The sequence below is a fragment of the Mesocricetus auratus genome, unplaced genomic scaffold (assembly GCF_017639785.1).
Source record: "Mesocricetus auratus isolate SY011 unplaced genomic scaffold, BCM_Maur_2.0 Super-Scaffold_100003, whole genome shotgun sequence".
NCBI lineage: Eukaryota > Metazoa > Chordata > Mammalia > Rodentia > Cricetidae > Mesocricetus > Mesocricetus auratus.
The window spans coordinates 77370723-77390096 of NW_024429188.1; the positions used below are offsets into that span (position 1 = coordinate 77370723).

The 19374-nt window shown below is 39.7% G+C and overlaps 1 protein-coding gene across 3 annotated transcripts in view; it reads left to right on the forward strand.

Annotated features, from left to right (window-relative positions):
- Window positions 1-19374, forward strand: part of Mid2 (midline 2) — a 96834-nt gene that overhangs the window by 14154 nt on the left and 63306 nt on the right. For all 3 annotated transcript variants that reach the window (XM_040744475.1, XM_040744472.1, XM_040744473.1), the window contains exons 2-3: window positions 1140-1855; window positions 16719-16814. In XM_040744475.1, the coding sequence (XP_040600409.1) occupies window positions 1196-1855; window positions 16719-16814 (756 nt within the window). In that variant the 5' untranslated portion in view covers window positions 1140-1195. The remainder of the gene's footprint in view (window positions 1-1139; window positions 1856-16718; window positions 16815-19374) is intronic.

Sequence of the window (19374 nt, forward strand, 5' to 3'; positions counted from 1 at the left end):
CTGGTTAGTTCTGTCAGTTGGGAGATTTCTTTTACTCTCTGGTCCACACTAAATGAAGATTACCAGATCTCAAGATTTCTGGCTGTTCAACTTGCCAATTTTCATCTAGATACTGATTTGCATTTGATCTTTTTTTTTTTTTGGTTTTTACGAGACAGGGTTTCTCTGTATTGTTTCGGAGGCTATCGGTCCAGCCCAGCCTCGAACTCACAGAGATCCGCCTACCTCTGCCTCCCGAGTGCTGGGATTAAAGGCGTGCGCCACCACCGCCCGGCTTGATCATGTTTTATAAACGTGAAAACACCCATGGGAGATGAGCTTTGCAACAGGCAGGAGCTAGCTGAAAAAGTATTTAACAATAAAACCAAACTGAAGCCATCTACAGTTGAAATTCTTCACTACTCAACTTGATGGAATTAAAGAGTCTTTGGAGGTGAGGATTTAAGAAAGTGAAAGGGAAAGCTATCATCTTTTGTCTTTAATGACTCAGTTTACTAGAAATAGGATCAAACAAACTTCCATGTGTGGTCATATGAAGTAATTCAAGTTCACACTCTGAAGAAAAACGTATTACCTGACACTGAAAAATGCATTTCCCCAAAGCCATCTGTCTTTTTTTTCCATGCAGATGCTTAGAATGGAATCATTTCAGAAAGGAGCGAGCTAGTTTGAAATATAGCCTTGTTTTCCTTCCACTAGGTGTAAAATAGGAACAGCCCTTATATCTTGCCTTAACGTGAATTAGAGAACAATATTGGAGAATAGGGATTGAGAAATTTGTAGGATCTCCTACTCATCACAGACTCAGAGAAGAGATGTCAGTGGAGAATTTAGGAGAGAATGAGCCATGCCAACTATGTGAGCTGGAATAGTAATGTTAATCAGGACACCAAGACAGAGGTGGCCACTTGCTTCTGTTTATTAGTGAAGGAAAAAAATCCCAGGCAGTGCCTAAAACAAGGTTTGAAGGAGAGCAGGGTGCAGAAAGGCTTCCTGATTAATTTCCAAGTAACTCCTATTGCTTAAGCATCCCTGGGGAGTCTATCAGGCCGAAAGTCTCCATTGGTTACAATATAATTATTCTGCAGCCACTTTTCCTTTGGAAATGCTTAATGACTCCTACTTTGTGTTACTTGCAGGTGAAAGCCCAGCCTCTGCGGTTCTTAATGCCTCAGCAGGATTATTTTCACTAAAGATGGAAACACTGGAGTCTGAATTGACCTGTCCAATCTGCCTCGAGTTGTTTGAAGACCCCCTTCTGCTCCCTTGTGCTCATAGCCTGTGTTTCAGCTGTGCCCATCGCATCCTGGTCTCAAGCTGCAGCTCCGGTGAATCCATTGAACCCATTACTGCTTTTCAGTGTCCTACATGCAGGTATGTTATCTCGCTGAATCACCGGGGCCTGGATGGCCTCAAGAGGAATGTGACCCTGCAGAACATTATTGATCGTTTTCAGAAGGCTTCAGTCAGTGGGCCCAATTCTCCAAGTGAGAGCCGTCGGGAGAGGACTTACAGGCCAAGCTCCGCCATGTCTAGTGAGCGAATTGCTTGCCAATTCTGTGAGCAGGACCCTCCGAGAGATGCTGTGAAGACATGCATTACCTGTGAGGTCTCCTACTGTGACCGTTGCCTTCGGGCCACACACCCCAACAAGAAACCTTTCACTAGCCATCGCCTGGTGGAACCAGTTTCAGATACACATCTTCGAGGGATTACCTGCCTGGACCATGAGAATGAGAAAGTCAACATGTACTGTGTATCTGATGACCAATTGATCTGTGCCTTATGCAAACTGGTGGGTCGTCACCGAGACCATCAGGTCGCTTCCCTGAATGATCGATTTGAGAAACTAAAGGTAAGCAGTATCCCCTCCCCCATAATTTTGATTTAATACATAGTTGTACAGTTAGCAAGCTCCCCAATAAACTGAGTTACTTTTTAATAGGATAAGTACATCAACTTCAAGTTGTTTTCATGAAGAGTAACTGACTCACTGCAAGTTTTCCCTGGAACTTATTTTTTGCAGAAGCCTGCTTGCATTTATGTATTTCTGTGCAATTCTGGGAAAGTAAGCCCATTGTCCACTTCGCCAGGGTAATAGCAGTCTCTCTCTTCTGAGACACATCCAACATTACCTATCCTTGCTATGATCTTTCCTCCTCTTCTTTTCAGTATGTGACTACCTGTGTAGGTGTACTGAAATTAGCATATGTGCTAATTTGCATACGTTTGCGTGGGTCTCTGTGGAGATGTGGGTGGAAGTGTCTGAGTGTATCTGTGTAGATGAGAGATTTGTGAAGGACATTAGTACGTGTGTTTGCAAGAGCTGGGGATGTGGCTTGGAAGAGTGCTTGCCTAGCAAGTGCCAAGTCCCTGGGTTCTATTTCCAGCTCTACAAAACAGCAAAAAATGACTAGTCAGTACAGCAAAGAAAATAATACTTGGCATTAGCCTTTGAAAATTGCCATTGAGCACTTAACTTGGAGCTAATACTCATACCAATGTATCGCCAAGTCAGGAGGTATGGTCAAACACCTGGCCTAAAAATTTAAACTGAAAGCAATGACTATTAACCTAGTATTCCAGTTTGTGCCATGTTTGTTATTGTAGGCCCAGGCTCAAACACTCCTTTGCAGTCTCCATCTTAGAAGTTTCAAGTCTTTGACTTGTGTTCAGTGGGTAGTTTTGTGAAGTTATGTTAAATAATATTTGTTTTCAAATCTGAGTGCCTAGTTTTAAAAGTCCTCTTACCTCATTTTGATGTTCACAAATGTCAGATCTAGCAAACTGTTCTATTCCTATTGTTTTCCTGATATGTGGTATAATTTTTCTCAAGAAGGAAGCCACTTAACATAGATTCCAGACAAAATGAAGTGTTTATTGCTAGCTTTGGCAGCACATAGAGTAAAATTAGAATGACATAGATAAGACTGATTAGCATGGTCCTAGTGCAAGAGTGATGTGAAGCATTCCATATTTTTCCATGGTTGGAATATATTGTATGGAAAAATTATTTTCAATTAAAAAAAGTTTAAATTTGGTAATGTCTAAGGACTTCCAGAGGACTAAAAACTTTTGGGTACATTAGATATTGTTTTATAAAAATTAAATGTGTAATTGCCCACATTGCTCTATAACTTCAAACAATTTTTATTTCTTCAATGAATATTATATTATCACACATTTAATTACAATGTGTTCATTATAAAATAAAAGGAAATTTAACAAAAAATGAAATGTTTAAATGGATAGTAAGATCAGCACCCTCAAATAGAACCTCTATACATAAGCCAAGCTAGAAGAGAGGTCCAGATTACATGCAAGGAGGGCAAGAAGGAAATGGAAGTTGTCCTTCTGTCATAGTCTGGTAAATTTATTATCCAATTTTACATTAAAATAAGTGTAAGGGTAACAGTTCTCAGAATAGGATACACTTTCTTGTCTGTAATTTACTGCATACAATATTTAGAGTTCCTTACTCTAAATATTGGCTTGTGTCTCTTTTGATAATTATTTGTTTCCAATACATAACCTCTCCTCAGCTTTTTGGTTAAGAGCAAGTGTATATCTAATGTGTATAAAATTCAATGTCAATCTTTTTATTTCAGCTGGTGAAACTTTCTTTCTTAGAACTGCAGAGGGGAATGCTATTGGCTTAACTTCTTAGAGTCAACAAATTGTTAGGCCATGTTCTTGGTCTAGTCAAAGCCATAAATTTTGAAATTTCATAAACCAAGACTCTGTTACACAAATTTATTTGGTTAATGTCAGCAGAGCTATTTAGCAATTGAGCTGGAACTGAAAACCAGTCTCCAGGCAGAGTCAGCTACATCCGCCTTCCCCTTGTCTGCTGTTACACTGTTGTTTCTGCCTCTGAAATGTGACTTAAAACTTAGCTCTATGCTCCAACAACTACACATTCCGTAGGTCATGATACACAGTTAACACAATCAGGAAAAGGATATAATTACATAACATTCAGCTTCACAATGGCAAAAGATGGGGTGGGTTGTGAGAAGAGTGGGGGATATGGGGAGGATGGAGAAATCACTGCCAAATATTTTCAGGTGTTAGGATCATAATGAGGCCTCGGCCTTGAAAAATATTCCAGACAGAAATACCAGCATCCATATGTACTGCTGAGATAACAAAGAGACTGAGTAGAGCCAGCCTGTGTCTACAGAACGCTGGCAACTTGAAAATAGCTGAAAACATGGGGTCACTGATCAGGCATTTGGCAACATGTAGCTATAGTCCCTGTCTCCAGGGTTGGAGAAACACAAGTGTATTTTATAAAAAGATGCCTTAGCCTGTGACTAATCAGTAATTTTTGGAGAACGAGTAGCTATATTTTTTTACAGTTTCCCTTTAATTTTTTAGGAAATGTGCAGAAAAGTCTGTTTATAAATTAAGTGGAAACTATTTTTGCTCATTTTTGGATAGAGAGTGGAGACATCTGAATCATTCCCAAGTGTGTGGTTTGTTATGCTGTCTGGACCATCTAGGACTTTGGAAAGGAGAAAGAGGTTCTCTGGGTGCGTGTGTGCGTGTGTGTGTGTGTGTGTGTGTGTGTGTGTGTGTAGAAGAGAGGGTCTGAGAGAGGAAGGAAAGGTGGGGGGAGAGGCAGAGAGGGAGAAACGGGCACGTGGGGGGCTTGAAGAATTCACTCCATCTAGTGCCAAGTAGAACAGGATATTAGTTTTTCATATGAAACAGAGAAGAAGCCTGACTTTTGTTGTTTTTTTTTTTTTGAGACAGGGTTTCTCTGTATCGTTTTGGAGCCTGTCCTGGAACTCTCTCTGTAGACCAGGCTCGTCTCGAACTCACGGAGATCCTCCTGCCTCTGCCTCTGCCTCCCGAGTGCTGGGATTAAAGGTGTGCACCACCAACGCCTGGCGAAACCCGACTTTTCATGTCATATGCAATACTTTGTGTTAATTTAAAATTAGAAAACATTTATGATTATTCACTTGGTTCCTTCCTAAGGAGAATGGAGAAAGTCAACTGGCTGGCAAAGGTTATGTGGGAGATGAGCTAAGCACATTCCCCTGGTCCTGAGAGGAACAGAAAGTTCTGTCAGAAAAGGGCAAGAATGGTAGTTTATACCCCTCATACACACTAACTCGCCACACACACACACACACACACACACACACACGCACACACTCTCACGCATGCACATGCAGACGCATGCACACGCACACACTAGACTTATGGTCAATAACTGATGTAATGTTTATTTTCAATTTTGACTCTGGGGCTTCACTTTTGGACTTTTATAAGTACCTTTTATGTACAACCTCCTTGACTAGGATTCCTGACCTGTAATGTTGTTCAACAAAAAGCAGGCCAACCAATAGGGTATAGAGTAATCAGAAGCTAGCTTGTTTTTTGAACATGTCCTCAAAATGGAATTGAGGATTGGGGGTACCTGTATAATGTTTTATGATCTTATTTGCTTAGTCTGCCTATAGGGTTTAGAGTCAGGACACATAACCTTTCTAGACTACCAGTAGTTTAATTAGTTCAAACAATAGTCATGATCCTGATAGTCACACACACCTCAGTTCATGATATATGCTATATTTTTATAAAACTGCTTCACATTTCAGAATTTCCATTTATAACAGTTTGTCCCCTTATAAAAGACTGATATTATTATATTATCTAATGTTATATAGAGAAGTCAATTTCAGAGGTTCTCCCTTGCTGATAGACTTCAACTTGATAGTCTAAAATCTGCTTTTTATGAGTTGCTGCTCATTTACATTTTCCCCTTACAACTCTCAAATTTGCCAGCCTCATCTACTCTGATGAGCTTCTTAACTGCATACTGAACATCCAGCCCTTTTTTCTTACTACTTTCACCGGTTCTTCTCTTGGCCTCCTTAGGAACTCTAATGGTGTTTTAGAGCTCAAGCCAAAGCCACAAGTCTGTTGCAACATACTACAGAGACATCATAATCCCTTGAGGCCAGATCCAAAGTCTTTGTTTCTTGTCCATCTGGCACATGTACATAATATCTCCTTAAGAAATCCAAAGAACGCTGGGCAGTGGTGGCGCACGCCTTTAGTCCCAGCACTCAGGAGGCAGAGGCAGGTGGATCTCTGTGAGTTTGGGACCAGTCTGGTCTACAAGAGCTAGTTCCAGGACAGGCTCCAAAGCCATAGAGAAACCTTGTCTTGAACCCCTCCCCCGCAAAAAAAGAAATCCAAATAAGTTATGTATTCATAATGATATGGGGTTTTTGCTTGTTTATTCTATTTTGTGTTTTATTTTTTGAGACAAGGTTTTGTTATGTAACACAGGCTGACCTTGAATTCACAATCTTCCTGAATTTGATTCCTGGGTGCTAGGCTAGGATTATAGGCAAGAGCCACCATGCCCAGCATAATGATTATTTTGTAGGAAGTATACTAGTGCTCATAGCTTGATTTGGTTTTCATCTTAGTGGATGTGAGCCAGTCTTGCCATTAGGAGTACCTTGGAGGTCTGAGAATGCCTTCTGTGAACTACTGATAATTTTCAAGCCCAGAGTGTGAGCAAAAGTCTGACATGTCCTTACTCTTAATGTCTATTCATTTTGAGTACTGGATTTTCCAACTGCCTAACCCTATGGTGACATCTGTATCAATCACATGTGATTATTATAATTCCCTTTGAGAGTGATGTCGTCACATTTCCATGACCACAGCCTGCCAAAAATATAGCTGATGACAACCAGGGGGAATAGAAAAATTTCCTGAAAGGGATAAACAAGCACATTTTCTTTTTCTCCTTTCATTTCCTCTAATTCATCACTACAGATAATTATTAATTATATATTATCTGAAATTAGAGTAAGATTTTTCCATGGGAAAGTAAAACACACACAAACACACACACACACATACACACAAAGAGAGAGAGAGAGAGAGAGAGAGAGAGAGAGAGAGAGAGAGAGAGAGAGAGAGAGAGAGAGAGAATGAGAACTAAAGATTCCCAGATAAAGAGATGGGAGATGTAAGTTTTGGAGAATGTTCAAAGGAGAGCTACAGTAAGAGTTAAAAGTTTGAAAACTAAGATATTCTAGAATCTCATCACTTTGATTACTATCCTTTTTCCTACTCAGTCACCCTGTTGTCCTCTCACCTATTCTCATTCCACCACCACCTTTCCCTAGTCAATTGTCTGTGCACCCACTTGGCACCCACTTCTATTGGCTAAGACAGATGCCCCATAACTATATACCAGTGATCATTTGATTATATCTGAACCAATATGAGCATGAATATAAACATGAGAAGATATATATCTTTATGAGAGCCTGGGTTAGGAAGAGGGTATATTTGTATAAATATGTATGCATCATCATCTTTGAGTGTGTACATTTTTGCATGAATTGGTGATTGAGAATGGCTCTGTGGCATTGTATCATTGTGTCTGTAAATATGTGTCACAGTTATATGAAGATGAGAGAATGTCAGATATCTACTGATAAGTTGGGCAGGTGGGGATAATGAGTATAAGACAGACTTTCTGTAGACACCTTAGGCAGATTCTCAAAAGAATCTATTCCAAGGCTAGGGGTCACTGATAAGTGAGCCAGACATCTATGCTCAATTAGAAAATCTTCAGTAGAGTTCGAAGTGGGTTAGCATAGATGATGATAGCAGAAAAGGTTGTTTCTATATCTTGATCACTTTGGTCTAGAATCACAATAGCTTAATATAGCAAGAGAAACAATACTCAATTTAATGCATTTTCTACCAAACCTAAAGAAAAAAAGAGTTGGAATTTGTGCTCACTGATGTGTGGTAATGATTGCAATGAATGGGAAGGCTAGTATCTGTCAAGGGGTTTTTCCACTAACCCTGTCATCAGCCTTCAACTCAAGATCATAAAGTCACTATTGCTTGTAAAGATGGCGCCTCTGTTGTTTCTTAACTGTTCAAGACTTCTCCCCCATCATATGTGTATATATCATATACATATGATGGGGAAGCATGTGTGGTGTCGAATGCCTACAATCTTAGTACTTGGGAGGTAGAGGAAAGAGGATCAATAGTTCAAGGTCATTCTTGGCTCCTAGTGAGTTTGAGTACACCGTAGATTACATGAGTATGTGTCTCAAAAAAAAAACACAGAAAAACAAACACAAGCAAGGACATGTTAGCACAAGCCTGAAATCTCAGCACTTGGAAACAGTAGGTGGGAGGGTCACTGTTAAATTTGAGGTCTGCCTGATCTATATAGTGAGCTCTGAACCAGTAAGGACTACATAGCAAGGCGTACGTCTCAAAAATAAGAAAACAGAACATGATTCTAAAACAAAACAAAAAATTAGAATAATTCCATAAATGGATTATGAGTCTGAGTAAGTATATTTTAATTTCATCTCTACTAAAACTGCTTTCTAAGGCTCATATGAATCCTTGCTTTTTTCTTCCAAGATTTCATAGATTTCTCTGGCTCTGCACTCATGTAGTATTTTTGGGACCCTATGCTGAAAGATATTTTCTGTTGTCTCTCTGGTTTAAGAACAAGTTTAGCAAATAGAAACTCCAATTATTTGTGTTCTCACCTTTTTGTTTTCAGATTGTTTTGTCCCAGGTCTTGTAGTCACCAGTGTCTGAGCTAAATCACTACTTTGAAAGTACTTCAAAAGATGATAGATGATTTAGATTACTCTGATGTGAATCTTTTCTATTCCTATTGGACACAGGAACCTATTACATAACCACAGACTATATAAGGAGAAATTAAGGAAACAAGAATTATTGAAGTTAAAAGAATGATGTTTGAAGATGAAAATAGGGTAACATCTCTTAAGTACACCAACCTTTGATGTAATGAGACCATGTCTTTGTTCTTTGTTTCACCTGGAGATAGAAGAACCATTAACAAACTGTAATATCAGGGATTTGGGCTAGAGAACCCCTTATTCACTTAAGGGACAATTAATGAACACTTTGTTTATTGAACATTTTGGAGATTGTGTCAGGAGCAGGAATTACAAGAAATAAGGCACAGTCTTTGCTACAGTGTGGCTTTGAGCTTAGTAGGGAAGACAGACACAACAATTGAAAAATCCAATTCGGTTTGATTGGTAACATGATAGAAAATTACACAGGATTCTCTGAAGTCCAGAGTTAGGTCAGGGAAAAGATGTCATCAGGGTCAGAGCTGAGAACTGGAGATGGATTTGTGACCAAAGAAAGGTCAAACTGGAGAGACTCCATGAGGAAAGAACTGCTAGGGCTTGATGAATGAATGCAGTGGTTTTAGGGTTACAGAAAGGTGTTTGAGTCTTAAAAATGAGGTATGAAGACAAAAATAAAGTAAGTAAATGGCAGCTTGTAATTACGGGTTATTCGCTATTCATTCATTAAGCATAGATTATTCTCGGACACTGGTGGAATGAGGACAGACAATTAAGGTCACGGTTATCAGAAAGTGCAAGCATGAGAAGTTATGGGAGTCTTGGAGGGACAATAGGTGAGATTTTGGACCTTCTTATTAGGGAGTGGGGGCAAAGTCAGGGAATGAGGATGTTCTGGTTAAGAGAACAGAATGTGTTCAAACATCTGGCAGGTGAAACTCATGGAATGTTATAAGACTTGAGAGTGCAAAGATTCTTGAAGGAGTTGAAATTCAGTTTTTTCCAGTGGCTGAGAAATCATGGCTAGAGGAGTAGATTTAGCTGGCTTTAGAATGGAGGTACAGTCATGGAAAAGCAAGCTGAGGGGGCCTGTCAAGGATTGGCTCTCAGTACACTCATGGTCAGAAATTATATATGAAGGAAGAACAGATGAAAGAGAAAGAAAAGATTGCAGCCAAAAGACTGGCAGTGAGGAGGGGCAGTGCAAGCAGAATGGGGTCCTGAAGCTTCTAGGAGAGTACAGTTGGCTTCTAGTCACTATGGTGAGTGTTATCAAAATAAGTGCTATACTTAGATTTTTAAAGAAGGTCTAAGTAAAATGTACCTATTTAAGCTATTTAACTATGGTATGTATCCAAAGAGGAATGGAAGCATACAGAATGGTTTGAGTAACATTCTTGGTTATGACAGAAGTGGTGGTGTGGGTCTGTGCTCAATGTCTGTAGAGACATCTGAACAAAAGTGGGGGAGGTGGTGACAGCGTATTTCACCTGGCTTGAGAGTCTGGCTATTTTCTAATAAACTTTAGAGTTGGCCTGTGTGATACACAACTAGTACATCATCTACATCTTATTGTAGGACATAGCTTGTGTCTATACAACAGCAAATAAATGTTGGGGGAAAGAATAAACTCTGGCATAAGAGTGTGGGCTTCAGTTTGTCGACCAGATGGTGTGTTCTGTTGTGGAAAGGCCATATGTAATTGATACATAAAGTGACAGACTGAAGCAAAAGCAAAGTATTCCTAAGACACACTTCGGTGTGGGGAGGAAGAAGGTAGAACATGACCAGAAAAAACATTAAGATTCTGGCTTCTGGTTTTCAGAAGAGCACGTAATGTTCACATGTGGATAGGATGCAAAAAGGAAAAAGGATGTTGAAGAATGGGCATCGTAGCACTGACTCGGATATTTGTTTTGTTTGTGTAGACAGATTCTCACTCTACTGGCTGGAACTCATGAATGATCTTCCTGCCTCAGCCTCTTGAATGCTGTGATTACGGACTATTTTGTCAATTGGCTTTCTCCCACCACACTGAAGTTTGAACATAGGGCCTTATACGTGTTAAGCAAGTGCAGTACCACTGAGTTATATCCCTAGACCTTGGATGATGATGATTTTTGTCTGGTCTTTGTTCATCTACCCCATGTTTTCTAATTTCTACCATGATCTTCTCTATTCCCACACTTCTCTTGTTTTCCACAATTGAGTTACAGGATGTGGGGATCTATGGAAGTTGTCTTCATTAAAAAGCTTAACTTTGGGGTTGATTTTTTTCTTTCTTATTTGTTCCAACCTCCTGCCCCAAAGTTCAATTCCCATATCAAAACCCCGAAGTTTTAATGTTGCCTACGTTTAGACAATATTCTCCCTCTATATTTTGGAAAGCTAGATAGAATACAGGACTTTGATGGCGATACAAGATGTCTTAATAGAACAAACAGAGCCGGGCGGTGGTGGCGCACGCCTTTAATCCCAGCACTCGGGAGGCAGAGGCAGGCGGATCTCTGTGAGTTTGAGGCCGGGATGGACCGACAGCCTCCAAAACAATACAGAGAAACCCTGTCTCGTAAAAACCAAAAAAAAACCCAAAAAACAAAAAAACCAAGATGTCTCAATAGAACAAACAGAAAATCTGGACCCCTTTCCAGGTCTTAAGACTGTTTACCAGGTCAGTGTGTATAAGGGTTCATATGTGTGTGATTATATAAGCCTCCATGGAATGGAGCATGGCAAATAGAGAGTAGGGCCCTTTAATGAAGAGCTGGTTTTTAAAAAAATGCATGGCTAAATTTCTTTAGAGATCAAATAAGAAAGAAGAATGTTGCTTTCAGTAACCCGTGTCTAAGGTTGTGAGAATTTTTTAAAAAGTAGAAATTATTTAGGTAAGTCAGAGAGGGCATTTTGAAAAATGGGATGCTGTCTGAAAGAAGAGTGGTCTGAGCCTGGCTTCCTGGATAGAAAATCATGGTCTTTAGGAAAAAGAACTACAGAGCACAAAGAGGCCAAGTCTATGCAACACAAATGAAATAGAATTAGGGTGCAAATGGAATCATTGTAGACTGTCAATTTAGCTAACACAGGCCTCTTACAATCTCAATTATGGAAGGCAGCCAAATCTTCCCGTCTTCTTGTGCTGTTTAGACACAGTTTTGTGAGAGCTAGAATGTAGTCATTGGAAGGTGAACAGGGGCTCAGACCTTCATAAGCTAAAATGGCTTCTCACCCTCCCAAAAGGGAAATGCAGAAAAACTCAGAGGTAACCTCCTGCAGCAGGAAATGGGAACTTCATCCTGCTCTCTCTGCCAACCTCCTGTCCTGTTTCCTCCCAGCAGATATCGCCATTCCAATCTCCCCTGCCACTTTGGCTCTCCTGCTGTCATGGTTCAACTGTTTTGAGAAAGTTATACTTACTGGGCCTGGACAGAGGGAACCTAACCCAGTCAATAAACGGAATACACAGAAAGGAACAAAACAAAGTGATTCTTCAAAACTGACTTAAAATAACAAAGAGGCATGTTTATTTTGACATGAAAAGATTTTGTGGGAGTGCACACACAAACACACACACAAATCAACTTTGTTTACTCAGACATGGTATAGACAAGATCATTACATGGCCAAATCAATCCAAGTCATTCCAACCTAGAGGGGCCCAGAAATTTTGTTCTAAAGGATTTGAGAGTACTGGGCATATACTACTCACCCTCCCATATGTTCATTATTGAGGATCGATTCCAATTTGAAAGGAGGCTTTTAATTCCTTACAAATGAATAGGAAGTAAGTAAATGTTCAGTGTTTTCCCCCAAATTACGTCTCAAAATGTAAGAAAACAGTGGCAGAAAGCCATCAACAGATGGTGTTTTCATTAGCCAGAGATTTATTTCTCAAAGCATTTTTCATATTAATGAAGCAAGGTTGAAATTAGAGTCATCTTGTCAGTTCTACAACTGTGTTGTTCAAATGGACTGGCATTCTGCAAATTGCTAGGGGGCCAGAGCAAACTAACCATTTGCCATAATTTTGTGATGGTAACTCAAGGCCTGTAATCTAACCAGACCTGAAATTATGTGTTCAGCCCTAATTTTTGTTTTCCGTAGCTTTATACAAGCCACGACTCTCAGTTCAGGGCCATAAACGAAGAACGCACAGCAGGGATCTTAATCCTGCTCTGTAGTATGAATTATTTATGATATATCAATTTCAAGACCAGTGTTACAACAGGTCTCATGTACTTGTTAAAAAAAACATTCTCCCAGTGGAATCACATGCCTGAATGGAAACACACATTGTGGTGGGAAACACAGAATTTTAAATATTTTTTCTTCTCTGGGTTTATCAATCAGCAGGCTATTTATCAAATAGATAATATAATGATGTTTAATACATGGGATATTCATTGATCTGGGAATGTGGACTACTCTTTGAGAGGAAATTTTTGACTGATTGGTTCCATGGCTCCATTAGTAATTTCCTCTCTCTAATTTACTCGAGACCCTTTGATCAAGTTGAGATCTATTCTATTCACTTTATGGTTAAACTTTTGGAGAGGAGTCTAGGCTTGCAGCATTCTGATATACTCCAACCTCATATGCTTTAGATCTACTTCCAAAGCCCCACTAAAACTCCTCTTACAAAGGTTACTTTTGACCCAATCTAGCCCATCCCCCTCCACCTTTAAAAATAAATTCTCACATTTCTCTTGGTCTTTGCATATTTGACAGTGATGAATCTTTTCCTGAAACATGTTTCTCCTGATTGTCCTCCGAGCTTGGCCCAGACCTGCATTTGCAACTGTCTTGAATATTGCAGTATCTTCACAAGCAGTGTCCCTGCCTCCCAGGCTTTCCTGTTTTGCTCTGTTCTCCATATTGCTGCGAGGTTAATATCCTAAATGTAACCATGATTATGTCATTTCCTTATTCAACAGCCAGTGGTAAACCCCAGTACTAAAACAAATAGATACAAACCCATTTGTATAATCAAGACCCTCAAAACAGGACTCCCCCCCACTCTAGATGGGTTCCCATTATGTGGCATTGGTTGGCCTGGAACTTGCCCTACAGCCCTGACTAGCCTGGAACACACAGACATCTGCATGTCTTTGTTTCCCAAGTGCTTGGACTAATGGTGTGTACAACCATGCCCAGCAAAACAGGGCTTTGATCTCCATTTTCATCCTTGTACCCTGTGTTCTAATCAAACCAAACTGTTTATTGATCCCTGAATATGAACAATATTTACTTTTTTATTGAGAATAGGAGTCTTACAATGTTGTTCATAGGCTCAAGTTGTTTTCCTGCCCCAGCTATCTGAGTAACTGGAACTACAGGTGTATGCCACCACTCCTGGCTGCTTTATTTTAATTTTTGCTCATCTTATTCCTCGAGCCTGAAACACCTAGCTTTCAACCATCTCTGTCTGTTAAATTCCCGCTTATCCTTCAAGATTCATTGCTGCACCCCAAGCAGAGTAGATGCTCAGTATGTTTTTGTTGTGGCAAATCTCTGAGCTGTCATTTCTTTTTTTTTTCTCTTTGACATCTATTTAGTTTAGTGATTATGCCTAATTCAATGATTGCTGTCCCTACTCCCATTCCTTTCTCTTGAGAACACAGATTTAGATGGTAGCAGACTTAAAGAAAGCTGAGGGAGAGTTCTCAAGAAAGGAAAGAAATAAGGCAAAGGTGCCATGGGTCACTTCCATGGAACTAAAGCTAAGAAAACCAAGAAAGAGCTGTGTGCGAGTGACTTTCTGTTACTATGATAAAACACCAAGGCCAAAACCAACTTATAGAAGAAAATGTTTCTTCTGGTTTACAGTTCCAGAGGCATAAGAGTCCAGCATGGTGGAGAACCATGGCAGTAAGCAGCAGGGATGGCCATAGGAGTAGGAAGGTGAGATATCACTCCATCTGTTAGCAAGAACCAAAGAGAGTGAACTGGAAATGGGGCAAGGCTATGGACTTTCAAAGCCCACCCCAATAATATACTTCTTCCAGCAAGGCTGCACCTTCTATAACCTCTCCAAACAGTGCCAAAGTATTCAAATACCTGAGTCTATGGAGAATAGTTCACATTTCAGCCATCACAATCTGACATGAAGGGAAAGTTAAGGTGGTTCTCAAAATTCCATTGTTTACTTGTTCTCAATCAGATTAACCAGCCTAGCTATACATATATCTATATGAACATGTGCTTTGCGACACATTAAAAAACAGTGCCAAGGTTATTAAGAAGCCACAGCTACTTCCTAGACAGGAAAGGATCCAAGAGCATGAGTCCCCTCTCTTTGTCTAAATCCCTTTACTCCTCAGTGTCCTTCCTGTCCTCTCTTTCAATAGCATGAACTTTGAACAGTTATAAATCATAGCAACCATGGAGATAGCATTGAAACAATGAATATGACCCAGGGAACGAATACTACCAGAATGAGGATCAGGAAGTCGGGGTATTGCATTTGGGGCAGATTTGATGGAGTGTTGAGATGTTGGATAAGAGAGTAGTAGTATATACTGAGACTAGATCTGGAGAGGAAGCAGCCATCAAAGCTAAAATTTGAAGATAGGGAAGAATGAATATTCATGATCAATATAGAGACACATAATGTTTTACTTTCCACACAGGAATAGGAGAGCATAATTTGTTCAACTGGAAATATGTTGGAGTGCTAGGTACTGATACAACTGTATATTATGTTCAAAATATCTGCAAAATGATTCTCATGTGAACCTAAAAGAGCTATGTACCAGTAAGTGATTGTAAATAGTATTTTCCAGATAGAATCAGGCTTTGTGTTTGGAACCTTGTGTCTGTAGAAAGGAAAACTGAGATACAAAGTTTTATTTTGGTAAATGTCACATTCAAGGTAAACTACATTTTTCATGAATAGACCTTCTGATAGGTATATAATATTATAAACAAATACGCAAACATTCCAGGATAGTGATTGGAAACTGTGGCGTAGTTAGAAATCCAAGTTTCAGTCCTAGCTTTTGTTTTACCCTCACTCTGTCATTCACTTCTTCCTCATTAAAATGTTAGCATATCTTTCTTTGTGAGATTGCAATACTACTGATACATACAAAATTGTCTGGTAAGAAGCAATCATTCAATAAATTATTGGGCTGGGGAAACAAGTCAGTTGGTAACCTGCTTGCTGTGCAAGCATGAAGACTTGAGTTTGATCCCCAGAACCCATGTAGAAAAGCTGGGCATGGTGGTGTGAACTTGCAATCCCAGTGCTGGGGAGTCAGAGGCAGGCAGGTTTCCGGGGCTCACTGGTTAGCCAGCTTGGCCTGATTGGTGAGCACAAGGCAAATGAGTGACTTTTCTTACAATGCAAGGTAGATGGCTCCTGATGAACAAAATTAAAAGTTGGCTTGTGGTCTCCACAAGCGTGCACATACACATGGACATGCACTTTCATACATGTATAACCTTACAAGTGTGCACCTCCCATACACACACACACATACACACACACAAATTATAGTTTTCTTAGTCTATTTACGAATAAAAAGGTGATCTTACCACCTTATTTCTCTTACGTTGCTGAACTTTTTTTGAGAGCAAGAGGAGATGACCATGAAATGGTTTGAAAAGTTAAAGATAATATAAACCTATGGAAACTTTAGGTTGCCTTAATGTCAGTAAATTCCTGCACTAGCCTCCAAAGTCTCAGTCAGGGCATATTTACAATTCTTGGTCTGCAGCAGACTTGGTAAACTTGTGAAATATGAATCTACTGAGCTGGTGTATGGCATAGTGGTGCAGCACTTGCTTAGCATGTGTGAGGCCCTTAGTTCTATATCCATTGAAGGGCATACATCTGCAATCCTAGGAATTTGTGGGGCTGAGGCAGGGGGATCACTGTAAGTGTGAAGTCAAAACGGGATATAGAGTGAGGCTCTGTATCACCTTTGTGACCAACATCTACCCCCCCAAAAAGCAGGAGAGAGCTCTGTCTTGGCTGATTGATTTCTATATTACCTTGGTTCTCATGTTCATTGTTCATTGTTCTCCCCCACCTCTTGCTCCTGTTTCCCGCTGGCTTCATACCTTCTGTGATGGCAGCAAACTCTGGAGATGAACCTCACCAACCTGGTTAAACGCAACAGTGAACTAGAAAATCAAATGGCCAAGCTAATACAGATCTGCCAGCAAGTTGAGGTATGTAACACTAATATTTGCAATTCTTTCATTGGATCTGAATTGGATGGTGTTTGGAGAGACTTCAATTTTGCCAGACTGTAGCTCAGCCATTTGGGGTGAAGGACTGAATGGTAGTGTAGACAATCTCATGCCACAGATATGGATGATTTTTAAAATTAGGTAATGGTGATGGTTTGTGCAGAACAACAGATGAAGAGGAACTCCTTTTCAAACAGCAGATGGTGTGAGAATCATAAAGGAAGTGATCCTTCAGCAAAATGAATGTTATCACTTATAAAGTCATTACTGGACAATTTGGGAATCATGAATCCTTAGGTAGAGTGATATTCATTCAGTGCAACATTCTTTCTGATCATCATTGCTTCCTCCCGTCCTAGCTTATGTTCCCTTCATCCCATAGCCCTGGTCCTAACTATATCCTCACTTATCATCTTTTCACTTATTTTTGATTCCTCTACTTAGTTTTTTGTAATCAACAAATGATATCTATGATTAAATTGTCTGTGAATTATGAACTGCTGTACAATTATAAGGTTTAAAAATATTACCGACATCGAATATTAAAAGAGTTTAGAAGGGCTGGGCAGTGGTGGCGCATGCCTTTAATCCCAGCATTTGGGAGGTAGAGGCAGGTGGATCTGTGTGAGTTCAAGGCCAGCCTGGTCTACAGAGCGAGTGTCCTGACAGAGAAACCGTGTCTTGAACAAACAAACAAATAAGCTTAGAGGGGGAGTTCAGTGCTCCTTGGCAAGACAGAATAAAAGGTGTTATTCTTCTTTCTCTTAAAAGCATATGTTAAACTCTACATGTATCATTTTGTTTTGTGTGGGTTTATGAAATAACTGAGAACAATACTTAAAATCTAAATACAGAACAATAAAATGTAGGATATCTCATGGGCAATGATAGGGTAATTTTTTCCTAATTCTATATAGAGTTTTATAATCCACTCTTACTCTTAATCTTACTTGTATAACAGATAAGTGAAAGAGATCAAGTTTGTTTTGTTTTAAATGATGAAATCATTTTAGCATGATCCCAGGTCTGGGTTCCTCTTTAAGACTGAAGAATATCTCCTAAGGCAATGAATCCTTATGCAAAAGTAATTCCACATCCCCAAACAGATTGGTCTTCTTAAAGTTTTTGGTTTCTTCTAGTATAGTGAACATACTTAGATGATGAACATACGCTGGTAATATAATCCCTGCTTGGCACTGATCTATACAGAGTACATGGTTTACTGGTTAAACTCATGTGAAATGGTAGAATGGGATGCTGTGGGTGTAGAGAAAAGAAGGCGCATTGGAGTGTTGGAAAACTGGATTCCTGACTTGCCTCTCAATGAACTAACTGGTTACATGGGGGTTAAGTAGGTGAAGACCTCTGCTTCAGTGTCCTTAGCTGTAAAACCTGAAGTGGAACCGACACTGTGCTTCTCACTGCCTTTCCAGATTTCACGAGTCATGGCTCTGTCAATGATTACTTCCTTTATTTTGTCCTTTTTCTCTACTGTCTCATCCTTTCCAAGAAGGAAGAAACAAAGCAGAAAGTTATTAATTTTGACTGGTTTTCAACCAATCAAAACCCCTCTGTGCTCTGTTTTATCAAAGCTTCTGATTATGCTGTCAGATTATAGTGTAAGGAGCCTAGAGTGTCAAAGGGACAAGGGAGTATTCTAAGCAGAAAATTGGATAAGGGATGCCTCAGCTTAGAATTTACATGATTAACAGGGGAGTAATAGGTAATAGTGAATAAATCTGGTGGGAAATAAAACCATCCTTGTATTCATTCTAATCAAAGGACTATTAAGTATAGAGAAGGCAACAGTGAAGCATCCTTGTATTCATTCTAATCAAAGGACTATTAAGTATAGAGAAGGCAACAGTGAAGAAAGCAAAGCTGCACTTCATCCCATTGCTCTTATGTGTTAGAATCTCTCTAAAATCTCTTCCTGATCCCTGGGAAATTTATCTTCCTGGTCAGCCTCACCTAAGCACAGCACTCTTCCAACCTTTCACAGGCCTTTCTGGGAACCAGTTCTTCTTAATGTTTGTTCTGTTCCTTTGAAGTGGTAGCAGCAGGCCTCATAAAATAACCCATCATTGTGTTAGTAGGAGAGGATGCACCCTGGCCTTTGGATAACAGGTGATTTTTCTTTCTCTGGGTGCTGGGACAAATGCTAGGCAAGTGTTATATCATGGAGCAATATCATAGCCCAAGAAATGACAGTTTGAAAGTGGCTTTCTGAAGTTAGCATTCAGAAGTTAACCTGTGCCTTAAGGAAGTAGTGCCAGCAGTACCATGTATAAGTAAAGTAAGAGGGAATCCCATGGTGATCCAGTAAAGCAGCTATTTAAATAGTACCCTTAGGGATGCTTGTTAAATACCATTATGCGAGCTACTGTCTTTTCTGGCTACACAAAAGATCAGCTTTTTATGTACGTGGCATCATGCTAGGTAAAGGAAAAGAGCTTAGGCATACTATCTACACACAGAATGGCTTACACACTACAAAAATCCACTCTGATGTGGTTACACTTGTACAGGGTCTATAGAT